The 17573-nt window shown below is 35.4% G+C and overlaps 4 protein-coding genes across 4 annotated transcripts; 3 read left to right on the forward strand and 1 right to left on the reverse strand.

Moving 5' to 3' along the window:
- Positions 1-94: 94 nt before the first annotated feature.
- LOC114162700 lies at positions 95-2468 on the forward strand. Its single transcript, XM_028046658.1, has 3 exons — positions 95-1388; positions 1476-1875; positions 1946-2468. The coding sequence occupies exons 1-3, from the start codon at positions 520-522 to the stop codon at positions 1958-1960; spliced, it is 1284 nt and encodes a 427-aa protein (XP_027902459.1). The 5' UTR covers positions 95-519; the 3' UTR covers positions 1961-2468.
- Positions 2469-3871: 1403 nt separating this feature from the next.
- Positions 3872-5179, forward strand: LOC114162740 (F-box protein At5g03970-like). Its single transcript, XM_028046704.1, has one exon. It carries the CDS (start codon positions 3872-3874, stop codon positions 5177-5179), a length of 1308 nt encoding a protein of 435 aa, XP_027902505.1.
- A 3082-nt stretch (positions 5180-8261) lies between these two features.
- On the forward strand, positions 8262-8984 carry LOC114162741. Its single transcript, XM_028046705.1, has one exon. The coding sequence runs from the start codon at positions 8262-8264 to the stop codon at positions 8982-8984; it is 723 nt and encodes a 240-aa protein (XP_027902506.1).
- A 4408-nt stretch (positions 8985-13392) lies between these two features.
- On the reverse strand, positions 13393-15144 carry LOC114164751 (pectinesterase). Its single transcript, XM_028049507.1, has 2 exons — positions 14559-15144; positions 13393-14254 (listed from the first exon to the last, which is right to left on the reverse strand). The coding sequence occupies exons 1-2, from the start codon at positions 15130-15132 to the stop codon at positions 13569-13571; spliced, it is 1260 nt and encodes a 419-aa protein (XP_027905308.1). The 5' UTR covers positions 15133-15144; the 3' UTR covers positions 13393-13568.
- Between the last annotated feature and the right edge of the window lie 2429 nt (positions 15145-17573).

The raw sequence follows: 17573 nt of genomic DNA on the forward strand, positions 1-17573 counted from the left end.
GACTCGTAACAGACTCGCGAGTTCGAAACGAGTCACCGAGTTTGTAATGGGAGACAAAACGACATGAAAATATGTCGCTCCTATGCAGATTTTAAACCCAAAAAAAGCCCCAACATCAGAAATTGAATACTCATCTGAAATCACTGATTGAAGCCCAAACCGCAGACCCCGCAAACCCTAATCGAAAAAGAAGCAAAGATCGAAGCAGCCCCGACGACATTCGAAGGTGAAAGCGTCGACATTTTCGCAACCTCACGACCTCGATTGTAGCCTTGCGACCTCCGTCCGACCAACCTTGCGACCTCCGACCAGCCTCGCGACCTCCCCTCGCGACCTCCGACGAGCCTCGCGACCTCTGACCAACCTTGCGACCTCCGACCAAGCCTCGTGACCTCCGACCAAGCTTGCGACCTCCGACCAGCTGCTCCGATCTCTGCGTCCGTAGTTTAGTGGTAAGCGGGTCTTCGTAAATGGATTTTCTGATTTCGCAGTTCACATTTTATATTTTCATTTGAAGAAATGGGTTACAGAGATTATTTTAAAAGTGTTAAAATTGAAATGGGTGGCACAGTACTGCTGAAATGGGTCTTGATTTTAAAAGAGTTTAAGGAGGAGTGGAAAAGAACCAGTTGCACAATCATGTCTGATGGGTGGACTGATAAGAAAAGACGTTCAATTTGTAACTTTCTAGTGAATAGTCCTAAAGGGACCGTGTTTCTTTATTCATTGGATACATCAGATATCTCAAAAATTGCAGATAAAGTGTTTAAGATGTTGGATGATGTAGTGGAATTTGTTGGAGAGGAGAATGTGGTTCAAGTGATTACTGATAATGCTGCAAATTTCAAGGCAGCTGGGGAGTTATTGATGAAAAAACGGGAGCATTTGTATTGGTCTCCATGTGCTGCCCATTGCATTGATTTAATCTTTGAAGATTTTGAGAAACATTTAAAGGTCCATCAAATTACTATTAAGAAGGGGAGAAGAATCACTACCTACATTTATGGTAGAGCAATGCTAATTAGCATGCTGAAGAAGTTCACCAAAGGTAGAGACTTGATAAGGCCAAGTATGACTAGATTTGCCACATCTTATTTAACTCTTGCATGTCTCCATGAATTGAAAGCATCATTAATGAGCTTCTTTAGCTCTAATGAGTGGAAATCAAGCAAATTTGGAACTTCAATAGAAGGGAGAAAAATTGAGCATGTGGTATTAGATAGCCGATTCTGGAAGAATGTAACCACTTGTCTCAAAGTTGCTGCTCCTTTGATGGTGATCCTTCGACTAGTGGATTCAGATGTAAAATCCGCAATGGGATTCATTTATGAAGAAATGGATTCTGCAAAAGAGAAGATCAAATTTAACTTCAATAATATTAAGAAAAGGTAATATTTATATACCTTATCTCTTTTAAATTCTCAATCCATATTTTGTGTAATTATTTCTAACATTGCATGATTGCATAATTGTAGTTATGAACCGGTTTGGAACATAATTGATGAGAGGTGGAATAATCAACTTCATAGACCTTTGCATGCGGCTGCATATTACCTTAACCCTCACATGCACTATGAACCTAATTTTAGAAATGATGATGTTGAGGTAAATGAAGGGTTGTATGAATGCATGAAAAGATTGGTCAAGGATGTTGCAGAAAGGAAAAAAATTAATTTGCAGCTTATAGAGTTTCATTTTGCAAAAGGACTTTTCTCAATGGAAAATGCAAAAGATTGTAGGAAAGTTATGCTTCCTGGAGAATGGTGGGAGATGTTTGGAGATGGAACTCCAAAGTTGAAGCGATTTGCTATTCGAGTTTTGAACTTAACTTGCAGTTCTTATGGGTGTGAGCGTAATTGGAGCTCATTTGAAATGGTAAGTCAACTTTGTTAAGTTATTTTTTGTTTCTAATTTTTGGCTTGTAAACATTCATATTTTTTTATAGGTGCACACAAAATGAAGAAACCGTTTGCATCAAAAAAAGATGAATGACTTGGTTTATGTCATGTACAACTTGAAGCTCAAAAGTAAACAAATTAGGAAAACGGTTGCTCTCCCATTTGATGATATTGAGTCTGATGATGAATGGATAACGGGAGATGGAGATAATGTTGGGTTTGAGCTTGTTCAAGGTGAAGGTGACGAGGGAAATGTTGACATAGTTGGGCCAAGTTAGTTGATCCTACTTTAGAAGCATTTGATCTTGATAATATAGTTTTTGATGCCAATGTTGATGATGCACACTTATCATCTGAGGAAGAGCTTGATGGTAATGGAGAAGATGATGAAGAAGAAGATGATGTTGGAGATGATATAATTAGAGGATTGGAGCCATAAATTTGAAGTTATTTATGCTGTGATTTGTATTAACTTATGTATTTGGTGTACTTTTAACTTATATAACTAGGGATGTGTGTTGAACTAAGTTATTTTAGAATTATTGAACTATTATTTACTTTTTGCATTAATTATGGTGATGAAATTTTGAATTTGTATGGTACTATATATAACTTTTCAGATGAAGTAGACTCTTACGAGTGTATGAGTCGAGTCTGCGAGTCGAGTCTATGAAGCTCTCACGAGTCTACATAGACTCTCGAGTTTGATAACCTTGCTAGGAACATAAAACTAGAGCCAGATCTGGTTGGCTAACAATGAACTGCGCTTTAAACTTGTGTAAAAAGTTTGAAACAAATTGAGTTTGGTGATAACTTATAATACAACTGCAAGACTCGTTCCTTTGAGTGTGCTTGGAAAAATTCTACAATGAATAACAACATTATTTAAAAAATAAAGGTTGATCGTGTCTTGTAGGCCTTTAGGTGTTCGTTCGGGTTGGTCTATCTCTCATATCTTTTAATGCTTAGGCACTTCCATTTAGAAGGAAGAATGACAACCATCGCGAGTGAAAGAATGGTCTTTGACGGTAACTTTGCGTGGGAGCCAAACTTCCATAATGTAGGAAACAATAGTTACCCTTGGTTGTTTGGATTCTTTTTCTTTGCAATGAGCATTTGTGTTGTTGCATGACAAACTCAGTTGATTGTTTTTTGGTATCAGAGAAGGGAAAGAATTGTCGATCTTATAGAGAAGAGAAAGCAGAGCTATATTGATTAGTTGGATTTGGGATTCAATGACATGTTTGAAGTATTGAGGACTGCGTTTCGTCGATCGTTTCCAATATGTGTAGTTGGAGGTCACTTCAATGCTGTTATTGGACAAGCTCTTGGTCTCTACCCAGTTGTTGAATTATCTCTTCACTCAACTACTCTATGACTACAATTTCATTCTGTACTGTTTCATCCTTCTTTTAAATTAGATTCTTCGTATATCTTTTGAAATTGTCACTGTCTTTGAAAGCTCTATCCCATCATTTCATAAAGAAGAGATTTATTCCAACTTAACCATAAAATATGAGTGGTGTCCATGGTCAGTAAATGTTCTTACCAAAAGCAAGAATGATTTGCACTTCAAAATTAGTAATCCAATTTTAACAATTTAATCCCTTATATAACAATGGTTATAAAGGTACCTTTTTTATATATATTTTCACAACAAAGATACGTAGACTTGTCCGTGTAAATCGCTGATATGATATCAAACACAAGTATCCAAGACAAAGTGCATAAATCTACACATAATCTAAAAATGGTTTACAAATCCATCGTTTTCCGTGATATTTAGGCAAATCTAATTCTAAAACCACCTTTTTAAAACCACCATTTCTCCTGCAAATCAGCACCATAAATAATTTTGGCTGAAGGGACAGTAACAAATTTAGAAAACTTTATAGTCTCAAAATTTCCAAATCCTCATCATCAATCAATTTAGCTCTTCTCATGTTCTTCCCTCGAGATCAGCCATCATATCCATGGCTGCTACCAAATCCAATACCACCATCAACAATCTCTTCGACGATTCCCTCACCGAAATCTTCTGCAAACTCCCATGCAAATCCCTTTTCTCATGCAAGAGCGTTTCAAAGCATTGGCTCACACTCATTTCCAATCCCAATTTCCATTCCCTATATCTCACTCACCAACACACCCTCTTCCAGAAAATGCAATCCCAAGGAGAAGACCCTGATCAACCCAGTTTCATTCTAAAGCCATACAATGCCCTCGTCATAGCACCAAACTTACCCTCTCTCCAACTTGGCTCTCTCGAAAACCACCTCTCTCTAACATCCCTAGGCTCAGATTTCGAACCTGCCAACATTGTACCACAACTACGCTCTGTGTTAAAGTTCGTTTTTGCATGTTCCAACGGTTTACTCGTATACGGAAACCCTCGTCCACGTCACAAATGCGTGTACCACGTACGTAACCCACTCACAAAGGATTCATTGAAACTCCCTTCTGCTCCAACTCTCTGTGACCACGCTGGGGTTCTCGTGGGTTTCATGTGCGACCCTTATTACTACCCTGCAAACGAAAACTCCGGCGTATCTATCGTTCCCACTTCCGAACGCAGGTTCAGGGTGGTTCGCATCCCTGCGTTCAGCGACACGAGGCTTGCGTTTGATGTTGAGGTTTTCTCTTCCGAGACAGGGAAATGGAAGCGGTTTCTGGTGTCGTGTCCGCAGGGGTTTGCGTGCGGGTTTTTTCTGACGTCATCGAGCGTTGAGCATGAAGGGAAGTTGTACTTCATGGGTGGAGGGAAGGTCCTTGTGTATGACCCTTATGATGAAGAATGTGTGGGTTCTGTGATTGAACTTCCCCGTGGGTTTGGCGAAGCGTATAGAGGGTGCCTTGGGGTTTGTTGCGGTAAGTTGCAGTTATCTGAGTTCCCTATATCACCCTCTAGTGCCTTTGAAGCTTACAGTGGGAGAGTTTGGGATCTGCAATATTGTGAGAAGGGAGAAGAAAGAAGGTGGGAACTGGTGCATGAGTTTTGTCTCCCTGAGATTATTGGGCCAATGTTTCAAGAGTTGAAAGCCTTGGAGGTTGAATATGTGAGGGGTTGCAGTAGGATTCTGGCTTTTCATCCCTATGTTAAGGACAGTGTGTTTCTGAAGTTTGGTGATAACATCATTTGCTGCAATTTGTTAACTCGTAGGTTTAGGGTTTGCAAATACGGTGGTCTCTCCTTGCTGTTTTATCCGGTGATCCCAGTTTTGCTCCCCTGGTGGCCAACTCCGATTCCTTCACCACCCTCATTGGTTGATCCTTCTCTGTAGCTTTTTCTTGTGTTGGAACTTGTATATATTATGCCATTCTTGTTCATTCAGACCAGAAGTGTAACTTAGATTCACAAAAATCTTGTGTTTGTATGTAAATAAAGAACTAGGGTTATTACCTTGTTAAATTCTTGGGAAATTAATGTCACATGTTAAACTTGTTGAATTCTTGTGAACTATATTTAATATAATTATATATTGACAGTTTCTTTTCAATATCCACTACTAATCACTTCCTTTATTAAATCCAGCGGAAATAACTCCATGCTTATCTTTTAATTTAGATAATACAATTTACAAAAGTAATTCCAATGAATGATTTAATTAAAAAAAATGTTATGTTATTTTAAGTTGATAAATTAGACAATTATTTTTTATGAGAAGTCAGACTTATATTTAAGACAATTACATTTTTTTATTAAAGGATAACATTTTAAAATACAAATACGATATTTAAGGTGATTAAAAAAATTATTGGTATGGATAAAAACAAATAACATAATAAGTTTTAAAAATTTATTATCATTATTTTAATTTTAATGAAAGGAGTTGTTAAATAAATGTATCTTTAAAAATGACGTGCAAATATCTTGGTTTTAAGTAGTCTTTTCCATTGCTGTAACAAGGAAAATGTTATTTTATACTATTGATAATTTATCATGCACAAATACGCCTATCGAATACGATACGTATTTGATAAATCGATACATTTATTCTAAAAATAATAGAATACAATACATGATATCAGTATATTAAAAAATATACAGAAATTCTTAAAATTTGAAAACTATATAAATATTTTTGTGTGAATCCAAATTAAAATCATATATATTAAATATTGTCAAAATAAAAAATTATAAATTATTATTATAATAAAATTATTACTGTTTTATAGATTAAATATTTTATTGTTAAATATCAGTAAAATATCCTAAAATATTAAACATGTGATTAATATTAAAGTATTGATGCATCTTTGTAACACAAATTCTACGGACTCATCTTTAAGAGTATTTTGATTATTAAAAAAAATTAAATTTTACATTTGTAAAAAAGAAAGAGATTAAAATATAAAATAATGGATGTGAAGTGTATTGTAAAAATTGATTGGATGTGAAAATAATGATGCCCCTCTCATTTATTAACCCAAATGGACTTCTTTTTTATTAGTTGTGAAATCCTTAAACTGTGTATGAGCTCCTAAAGATGTTAAAATAGGGATTGTCACGACAACTTGGTAGAATCCTTAGTTTTGAGAACATACAAGAACCTAAAATGGTGAAGTGGTCAAACTCATGTTACCAAGATCCTGTTACCAAGATCCTAAAACTATTGATAGTAGAAAAAAATAAAAAGACCACAAGTTGGGAACATACAAGGTACAACCACACATTTAGATTATCTACTGAATTTGTTGTGTTATTATTTAATTGTGTTTTCAAAATATTTTGATGGTCATTAATTTTAAAAATTTTAAATATATTAAAAAAATATTTAAAATATTAACATATTTTTAATATCTCGTAAAGATAATATAAAAAAATTGATGAAAATCTGGACTCGTACAACCACTTATGTCTATAGTTTCATTTGGAAAACAAAAAGTACAATTGCACAGTTCCCATTCATGACAGTGGTCGGAAGGTTTCTTGATCAAATCAGAATGGAAAACAAGAAATAATTTGGCACTCCAACTTATGTTAAAATAATCTTAATTTGGCTTAGTGAGAGATGTACATTCTTTTTCAACTCCTTTTTTTCATAATTATTATGGTCAATGTAACCGATAATTTGTTAAATCGGGCCTTTGTTCCTCCAATGTTTGGGCTGCTTTCGATTTTGTTGTTGGGCCACCTCCGATCCAATCTTCGGAAATTCTTATGTGATCAAATGGTGTGCACCAATTGATGTCATATTCTTAAATGTAAAAGCGGCAAAAAGAAAAATTAGAGAAGAGAGGAAATAATCACAATACATGAGTTGTTTAAATTTATAAGAGTACGTGAGTTGCATAAATTTGTAATCTTTAATAAAATATATGTTTAGATTATCTAAAGAAAAAAAAAACATATTTCATGTCAGTGGGTTGTGAATTGAGAAAAAAAATATCACAATAATTTGTTTTTAATTTAAAAATTTCAATTACAAAGTGGTCTTGAGTGTGAATATATAACTGATAAGACATGATGTTCTCTTGAACTTATTTTAATATAAGAAAAGGTATACAGTGAAATGATGACCAGAATTATTCTAAGTTTGATTATGTCAAAAGTCATTATAACATCAAGAGCAAGAATTTTATTGAAGGTAACTGAATATTATAACACTTTGGTTATGTCGTTTTCATTAACATATGCACTTTTTGCATAACTTTATAAGATTTAACGAAATTGAAACTGACAAAGCCAATTAATTATAGCCCCACCTGAAGAAAAAACTGTCAGCTATAATAGAGTGACGGTCAATTGTAGTAATTGAAGACAATGAGTTGCAGCTAACAAAAGGGTTCATGTCGATCTTTTCATAAAATTAATAACTGAATTTATCCACAGGAGGCTTTTTTTTTTTATTATTTTAGGGTCGATTTGAATTTAAATTTGTAAAAATAGGTCAGTTGAATTTTTTTTTATAAAATAGGGTCAAGTCGTCATGGTGGAGGACGATATTAAAGATGAAGTCATCCTCCATCGAGCCGGTCTCTTTTTTTCTTTTTTCAAAAAGTGAAGTAGTACTTGTTAATTGTAATTTGAAATAAAGAATTATCTAGAAGTCTCTTAGTTTTCCTAAGTAAGGTCTAGAAATTCTAGAATGTCCTAATTAATGAAAGATGTAGAAAATTCCATAGTGGAGCATTAATTAGAGAAGCTCCTAGAAATGAGTCTAGATCTCTCCATTAGCTCCTATAAATACCTCGTTGTACTTGGCATTTTCAATCAAGGAAATTTGAGTTCTCTCTTCTAAATATCACCTCTTCCTCTAACAAAGTGGTATCAAGAGCTAGGTTTGATCTAGAGAGTTGAGAGAGAGAAAAAATGAGTGTTGAGAGAAAAGAAAAAGAGAGAGAGAGAGAGAGAGTTGAGAGATGGCAAGCAATGGGTATACTACCTTCCAATTTCCTCGTCTTACAAATGAGAATTATGAAAAATGGTGTCTTTGCATGAAAGCGTTATTAGGCTTTCAAGGTGCGTGGGATATTGTACAAAAAGGCTATGAAGAGCCTCAAGATGAAGAAAGCTTATCTCAAGAAGAGATGGAGAATTTGTTGAAGACAAGGAAGAAGGATCAACAAGCCCTTACTCTCATCCATCAATGTTTGGATGATCATATGTTCGAGAAAGTTGTCTATGCTACTACGTCGAAGGAAGCTTGGGAGATCTTGGAAAAATCCCTCCAAGGCGTCGATAAAGTGAAGAAGATAAGGCTTCAATCACTAAGGAGTGACTTTGAAGCTTTGAAGATGAAGGAATCCGAATCAATATCGGATTATTGCTCAAGAGTAAAGGCAATTGTCAATCAATTGAAGAGATATGGAGATAAAATAGAAGATGTTCGTGTGATGGAAAAGATCCTTCGTTCCTTGACTCCAAAGTTCGATTATGTGGTATGTGTGATTGAGGAATCTAAAGATCTTGACTCCATGAGTCTTGAAGAGTTGGAAGGTTCTCTACAAGCTCATGAAGAAAGAATGAAGAGGAGACACGAAGAGCCATTGGAGCAAGCCCTTAAAGCTCAAGCTTCTTTGAAGAATAATGGAGGATTTAGGAGTCAACGAGGACGTGGACGAGGAAGAGGTCATGGTCGTTGAGAAAGAGAACATGTTCATGCATATGGAGGAAGAGGAAATGGTAACAATGCTTCAAACAATGAAGAAATGAGTTTCTCATCATCAAGAGCCCGTGGAAGAGCAAGAGGAAGAGGCCGTGGCTATTCTCAAAACGAAAGAAGGTATGACAAATCTAAAGTTGAATGTTACAATTGTCATAAGCTTGGTCATTTCTCTTGGGAATGTCGTCTTAATGAAATGGAGGAAAAAGCTAATTTTATTAATGAAGAAGAAGAGTCAACCTTGTTGCTAACCCTAAAAGGTGAAGATAAAGATGTCAATTGTTCGTGGTACTTGGACAATGGTGCCAGCAACCACATGTGTGGGTACAAGGAGAAGTTTGTGGAGCTTAATGAGAATGTGAGTGGAAATGTGTCCTTTGGAGACTCGTCCAAAGTTATAATTGAAGGAAAAGGTACAATCCTAATCTCTTCCAAAGATGGCAGTCATAAGATGATCAATGATGTTTATTATGTGCCTAAATTAAAAAGCAATATTTTGAGTTTAGGCCAACTTCTTGAAAAAGGATATGAGATCCTTATGAAAGATAAATGTTTGTGGCTTAAAGATCAAAATGAAAATTTGATTGCTAAGGTGCTCATGTCAAGAAATAGAATGTTTATCTTGAATCTAAAAACCATTGAAGCAAAGTGTTTGAAGGTAAGCGTGCAAGATAAAGCATGGTGTTGGCACATGAGGTTTGGACACCTAAACTTTGCAGCTCTTAAAAGTTTGGGAGAAAAGGAGATGGTGAAAGGGATGCCTGCAATCAACAGTCCTAACCAATTGTGTGAAGCGTGTCTTCTTGGAAAGCATGCGAGGAAAAGCTTTCCAAAAGTAGCTGCTTCAAGAGCAACCAAGCCTCTTCAACTTGTACATGCCGATGTGTGTGGTCCAATCGATCCACCATCATTCAGTAAGAATAAATATTTCTTACTCTTCATTGATGATTTCAGTAGAAAAACGTGGGTGTATTTTCTCAGACAAAAGTCAGAAGTATTTTCTTCTTTCAAGAATTTCAAAGCTCTTGTTGAAAAAGAAAGTGGCTTTGAAATCAAAGCTTTGAGATCTGATCGTGGAGGAGAATTCACTTCAAGGGAGTTCAATGAATTTTGTGCAACTCATGGAATTCGTCGTCCATTGACTGTTCCTAGATCGCCACAGCAAAATGGAGTATTCGAGAGGAAGAACAGAACCATTCTCAACATGGCTAGAAGCATGCTGAAAGCTAGAAATATGCCCAAGGAGTTTTGGGCTGAAGCTGTTTCTTATGCGGTCTATTTATCTAACCGCTCCCCAACGTCCAATCTAAAAGATCAAACACCTCAAGAAGCATGGAGTGGAAGGAAGCCTAGTGTTAATCATTTGCGTGTCTTTGGGAGTATAACTTACACCCATGTACCGAAACAAGAAAGATCGAAGCTCGATGATCGAAGTGCCAAATATGTCTTTGTTGGCTATGATGCTCAATCTAAAGGCTACAAATTATACAATCCAAGCAATGGCAAAGTGGTAGTAAGTCGTGACGTTGAATTTGATGAAGAAGCTGTGTGGAATTGGGAGGCTCAAGAAGAGAAGACGTACGATTTTCTTCCATATCTTGAAGAAGAGGAAGAAGATCAAGAAACTGCAATTCAAGATATCACTCCTCCTCATTCGCCCCCTCCATCTGTTACATCTCATGCAGAAGAAGAAAGTACAAGCGAAAGGCCAAGGAAGACAAGAGACATACGTGACATCTATGAGAGGTCTAATGAAGTAACGTGTAATCTTGAAGAATTATATTGCCTTCAAATAGATTGTGAGCCATTGAATTTTGAGGAAGCCGTGAAAGATAAAAGGTGGAGACATGCCATGGAAGAGGAGATCAAGTCAATCGAGAAAAATGACACTTGGGAATTAGCAACTATTCCCAAAGGTCATGAAGCAATTGGAGTGAAATGGGTGTACAAGACTAAGAAGAATGCTAGTGGAGAGGTGGAAAGATATAAAGCACGACTAGTTGTAAAAGGCTACAAGCAAAAGCATGGAGTAGACTATGATGAAGTTTTTGCACCCGTCGCTCGCATGGATACGATCCGTTTGTTGATTTCTTTGGCGGCCCAAATGAAGTGGAAGATTTATCAACTTGATGTGAAGTCTGCGTTCCTGAATGGTTATCTAGAAGAAGTCTATATTGAGCAACCTTCAGGCTTTGTGGTTGAAGGACATGAAGATAAGGTTCTAAAATTGAAGAGATCTTTGTATGGATTAAAGCAAGCACCAAGGGCATGGAACAGTCGCATTGACAAGTACTTCCAAGATAATGGCTTTGTTCGATGTCTTAACGAGTATGCTCTCCATATCAAAACTTTTGATAATGAAGATATTTTGATTGTTTGTCTCTATGTGGATGATCTCATATTCACTGGTAGCAATCCAAGCTTGTTTGAAGAATTTAAGAAGGTGATGTCATATGAGTTTGAGATGACAAACCTAGGGCTCATGTCATACTATTTGGGCCTAGAGGTTAAGCAATTGGAGGAAGGTATCTTCATTTCTCAAGAATGCTATGCAAAGGAGGTCTCGAAGAAATTTAAAATGTTTGATTGCAATCCAGTGAATACACCTATGGAAAGTGGGATGAAGCTATCCAAGTTTGAAGATGGAGAAAAGGAGAATCCCACTCTATTCAAAAGCCTCGTGGGAAGTTTGAGATATTTAACATGTACAAGGCCCGATATTTTGTATGTGGTTGGAGTAGTGAGTCGATTCATGGAGACTCCCACTTCTACTCATATGAAAGTTGCTAAGAGGATACTCCGTTATCTAAAAGGTACTCTTGACTATGGGTTATTTTATTCATTTTCTAATGATTTCAAACTCCATGGATTTTGTGATAGTGATTATGCCGGAGATATCGATGATAGAAAGAGCACTAGTGGCTTTATATTCTTCATGGGAGGATGTGCTTTCTCATGGAGTTCAAAGAAACAACCCATTGTCACACTTTCAACATGTGAGTCAGAATATGTGGCAGCAACTTCATGCACTTGTCATGCGATTTGGCTAAGGAGATTATTGAAAGAACTTCATTTACCACAAGTGGAAGCTACGAAGATATGCGTAGATAACAAGTCTGCACAAGCACTAGCAAAGAATCCGGTATTTCATGATCGAAGCAAGCATATAGACACAATGTATCATTTCATAAGAGAATGTATTTATAGAAAAGAGGTGGAGCTTAAGTATGTCAAGACTCAAGATCAAGTTGCAGATATCTTCACGAAGCCGTTAAAGTTTGAAGATTTTCAAAGGCTAAGAGCAAATATTGGTGTGCAAAAGAAGATTTCAAATTAAGGGGGAGAAATGTTAATTGTAATTTGAAATAAAGAATTATCTAGAAGTCTCTTAGTTTCCCTAAGTAAGGTCTAGAAATTCTAGAATGTCCTAATTAATGAAAGATGTAGAAAATTCCATAGTGGAGCATTAATTAGAGAAGCTCCTAGAAATGAGTCTAGATCTCTCCATTAGCTCCTATAAATACCTCGTTGTACTTGGCATTTTCAATCAAGGAAATTTGAGTTCTCTCTTCTAAATATCACCTCTTCCTCTAATAGTACTATGGTAGACCGATTTGTATTCATGTGAAAAGTGAAGTCGTCTTTGCATATAACGACTTCACTTTTCAGTTTTTCTTTTTTAATCACAATAAGTTTTTACGAGTCTGAAGAAAGTCCTGTACAGTAACATCAATTCTTTCCATTGTTTTTTCACGGAGGCAAAGGAGAATATTGTTCTCAGGGTTGCAGTTGCTGTGACTTACCTTCGTGACTTACCTTCAGGGATGTGAAGAGCTGCAACATAATGCTTGACGCCGATTTTAATGCAAAGCTTGGAGATTTTGGGCTTGCCGAAGTGTATGAGCACGGTTGCAGTACAGGGAGGCTAGTATCCAAGCAAGGACATTATTCTGGTGTTCCCATGTAAACGAATGTGTACAGCTTTAATGAAAAAAATTAAAAAAAAAATTGAAAAGTGAAGTCGTTACGTGTAAGGACGACTTCACTTTTCACATTAATAGAAACCGGTCACCTCAAGTACGATTTCACTTTTTCATAAAAAAAAGGAAAACCGGTTTGCTGGTGTCGTCCTCCACACTAACGACTTGACCCTGTTTTAAAAAAAAAATTAAATGAACCTATTTTTACAAATTTGACTTAAAATCGACCCCAAATTACAAAAAAAAAACCCTCAGGAATATGCTGAGAAAACATAATCATAGTGTATGAAAAAAAACACGAACACATGTTTTCCTTGTACATAAAAGGGATCAACATTAATCACACATTTTTTTTTTCTGAAAGATGATTACACATAATTCAATATCTCTTTCTTTCTAGTTCTCCGTTCATCATATATTTGAATTTATTGTAAATCATCAATATTAAAAGTCTTAACAATTTCCTTACTGCCACTATTCATCATCATCATCTTCTTTTTTCTTCTAAATGCTGCTACTGCTATACTATTCATCTTTATCTTCTTCTTCTAGATGCTGCTACTGCTACTGCTACTGGTGCAGAGTTAATTAAGCCCTGAAATGAAATTAACTCCAGAGGGAATCCACGAGTTTCCAGAAATAAAACTAGCAACAGTGAATTTGGTGGCATCTTGCGACTTAAGAACATGAAAACCCTTCCACTCCACCCTCCCCGAGGTTCCAGCACCAGGTCCTTCATTACCATACTCCGCGAAATACAAAGTCTTCAACACGGAGCTTCCATATCCAGGCCACGCCACCCACCCTTTCGCCGCAATCACACTGTCGATTCTACTCTGCATCACCACCGATCTCGAATACTCCTTCCAGGGTCTCCCCAGAAACGCATTGCGCGACTGCTTAAAGTCTGAGGTCGGCGATATGATGCACTTGTGAACGGAGAACCCGGTGTTCTGGCCAGGGTCAGTTCGCCCGTTGGCCAGAATGGCGTCGTAGCCGGAGCTGCGAGGGCGCCGGAGGAGGAGGTTGCACCGCTGGAAGACAGCGGCGGCGTTGCCGAAGATGAAGTCTATTGTGCCGTAAATGTCGCATTCTGCGTAGAACTGGCGCAGGGCGAGGGCGTAGAGGGTGTCTTGGTACCCTGATACGCTGCACCGGTAGAGCACGGAATGGTCGGAGGCAATGTTCAGAGCCACCGCTTGTTCGCCTTGTGGGCCGGCGTTGTTCTGGAATCCGATGTCACGTGCGATAAAGCCATCGCCGGTGATTGCTGCCAATGGTGCCAACGTTGATTGTTACATCGTATTTATCCAAGAATTGTTTATGTTGGAAGCAGTAAATTCTAATGCACTTTTTCTTTATATATTATTGTTTAGGTGTCCCCACCAGTTTCTAAATTACTATATGCCAAAGTCATTTTCTTAATTTCAATCAATAGTGATATTATTATCAGATATAACAGACCACTGCATTCAATTTTTAAGGAAAGTTTAATGTTATAAATGTAGTAGTACCAAGTAATTGCTAATTTATATCTTAGTATGAGGAAAGTGAGAGTTAGAGAGAGGACTCACTAAACGTGGCTGAACCAGTTAAGGAAGAACCCTCGCCAACGCTGTCATCTCCAACAATAAGAGTAGAGTATTTTCCATCTCCAATTAACGTGATACCATCTTTGCTGGTTTTAATCTTCTCCTTATAAATCCCTTCCTTAACATAAATCACAAACCTTTTCCCTGAAGCAGCCTTAATGGCTTCAGAAACTGTCTTGTAATCTCCTGAACCATCTTTTGCAACTACGGCATTTGCTTTTATGGTGCCATCTTGAAGCAGTTTACGTCCTTTGGCTGATACCCACTTCGGAAATTCATGTCCCTCTTTGTTGGTGTTCCCTTTGAGGATACCTTTTTCGCTCACATGGTTAACAAGTGCTAATGAATTGCTTCCCAGTTGAGACAGATACTCCATTTTTTCGGACATTCTTTGCATACGACCATCTGCAGAGGATGTTTTGTTCTGTGCATCTGCATAGTCTTTACAAGATTGTTGGAAAGTTATGGAAGCACTTAACCATGTTTGAATGTCATCGTTGTTTCTTGTAGGGGATTTCAGTGCTCTCAGGGATTGATCTAACCTTTTCAATGACATGCCATTAAGCTCTTCACAGTAATCTGTGTGTGTATCATCACAATCAAGAATTAAAAGGCGTAACACCATCAATTTCCATTTATCAGTATTCGCATGAATATATATATATATATATATATATATATATATATATATATATATATATATATATATATGTGTGTGTGTGTGTGTGTTTTGTTCCTTTCCAACGTAGAAATTGGGTTGAGCCATGTTGTAAAATAGAACAATTCCTAAATAATGCATGTAGTGTTGGAGAATTATTTTCAGTATTATTTGTTTTGATGAACATGATCTTAAAATTGAGGTCACAGATTTTCATATCACCATAACCACAATTTTGATTTACGTCCATGATCAATACCATATCAAACGTGAATGACGACAGAATTAACGAGTTTAATCAAATACAACTTTCTTGTTACCAGACATTTCAGAGATGCACGTACGACATTAAATTGATCTGAAATTCGTAAAATATAAACTGTTTTGTGAGATGAAAATATATGAAAAGATACGAGTTACCTGCAATGACAGAATGGGCTACATCTTCAGCATTGGTCTTGAATTCAGAAAAATATGAACTTGGCAAATTAGTTTCTAAAATGGATTTGTGGAGAAGAACCAAAATGTTATGATCAACAGTTTGATTGGATGAACCAAATTCCATCAAGGTTTGAGCACAGAGATTGGGATATCTGGTAAGACTGCAATCATTGTGAGCATGAGAAGTGGTGATCCACGACAGTGCAGTGGCTAATACTGAAAGGGTTACCACAAATTGCTGAGTTCTGAGTCTCAGATGAAGAAAAGGACAACAATGGCTAATTTTATCCATAGCAATGATTAAAGAATGTCCTGGTTTGATAAATTTGAGAGAGAGGGGGTTGTATTTATAGTGAGAGTGTAGAACTGTAGTAGCTTCTCATAATTTCACATTAAATTAATAAAAATAGATAAAAGGTTTGACATTGAATTCCGTAACATAGAATCACAAATAACTTTTATACTATAATGATTTATTTCTTTTGATCCTTATTATAGTATACTGATTTAATTTTCTTGACATTCAATCATCATATAATTAGGGATTGTTAAATTTTACAATAATTATATTTAGAATGAGTCTATGTTGATATTGCATTAAAATGAATCCTGTTATATTATATCTTAACATTTTCGTGGTTTTTCCAATGGAATTTATAATGTTAAAGGGCATGGCATGGTTTTGGTTTGGTTGTCAATTATGGTGGACTATTCGACCTAAACAGTAAGGTTGGTCTAATGCAGCCTGTAATTAATTATTTAAGAAGTATTAAAAATAATTTATTTAAAGATGTGAAAATGATTGTTTTTGTTTTTTTTTTTGGAACAACGGTTTTCAAAACGTTGATAAAAATTAATAAATAGTTATTTCTCTAAAAATATTATTTATCCAATCATTCTAACTAAAATATTGAAAGTTTTAATTAATTTATATTTCACTCAAACTAAATTATTAAAAGTGTTACTTTAATTCAGTTAACAAAATAAAGTGTGTGGGTTATCGTAAACTATTTTAAAATAGGAAAATGTTTCTCTTGTTAACAATTCACTTTTAGAAATATTTTGGTCAAAGTTAGCTTTTACATTTGTAAAATAGAAAAAAAGAGATTAAAGAGTAAAATAGAGGAAGTAAAGTTTGTGTACAAATTGTTGAGTGTTAAAATACCTTTTAAAATATGATCAATTTTATAAATAAAAAACATAAAATATTATTAGTACTTAAACTAGGTAAATATAAAGTGAGATTTACCGAAATTTATAACATAATAAACATCCATATGCAAGTTAATTTTTGACAAATCTTTTTCTTTTTCTTTTTTAACTTCTTGATCAATTAATTACATAGAAATAATGTCTATTAACAAATTCTACAATAAAGTTTTGCATATATATAGCTAATTTGTTATGAAGATATTAAGAAATAATATGTCTTAATTTATATTTATATTTGGGCAATTACGTATCACTGACAATCAATGAAAGATAATTTTTTAATAACAAAAAATGTATGATAAAAAATTCTAAACAGAGAGAAAGTATTACAATCATTTTCTTAACTAAAAATTTACAATAGTAAATAATTGTGTGTTAATATACATTTTTCTAATAAATTTAGAATGTTTCTTAATGTACAAATAAACAAATTCTTCTTGAAATTATTGAAATTAAAAGAAAAGTATATATAACTTATAATTTATATTTATATTTGAAATTCTGAGTATTAATGAAAGAAAAAGCTGATTATATCTGAGTTGATAAACATGACCACACACATAATTAACACAATGCGAATTGCTTTTTATCTAAAAAATAAGCCATTTAAAAGCTTGATAGGCAAGAAAATGACACATATTAATGTTGTCAATTCCATTGCTTTCCCACTGCTACTTTTAATAGCT

Source organism: Vigna unguiculata, chromosome 9 (assembly GCF_004118075.2).
Source record: "Vigna unguiculata cultivar IT97K-499-35 chromosome 9, ASM411807v1, whole genome shotgun sequence".
Taxonomy (NCBI): domain Eukaryota; kingdom Viridiplantae; phylum Streptophyta; class Magnoliopsida; order Fabales; family Fabaceae; genus Vigna; species Vigna unguiculata.

Bases quoted from the DNA above. Each gene is read 5' to 3' on its own strand.
- LOC114162700 (XM_028046658.1), top strand. From the start codon at position 520: ATGGGTTACAGAGATTATTTTAAAAGTGTTAAAATTGAAATGGGTGGC. The intron at 1,389-1,475 runs GTAATATTTATA...GCATAATTGTAG, and splicing joins TTCAATAATATTAAGAAAAG to TTATGAACCGGTTTGGAACA.
- LOC114162740 (XM_028046704.1), top strand. From the start codon at position 3,872: ATGGCTGCTACCAAATCCAATACCACCATCAACAATCTCTTCGACGAT.
- LOC114162741 (XM_028046705.1), top strand. From the start codon at position 8,262: ATGGCAAGCAATGGGTATACTACCTTCCAATTTCCTCGTCTTACAAAT.
- LOC114164751 (XM_028049507.1), bottom strand. From the start codon at position 15,132: ATGTCATTGAAAAGGTTAGATCAATCCCTGAGAGCACTGAAATCCCCT. The intron at 14,255-14,558 runs GTGAGTCCTCTC...CACCATTGGCAG, and splicing joins AACTGGTTCAGCCACGTTTA to CAATCACCGGCGATGGCTTT.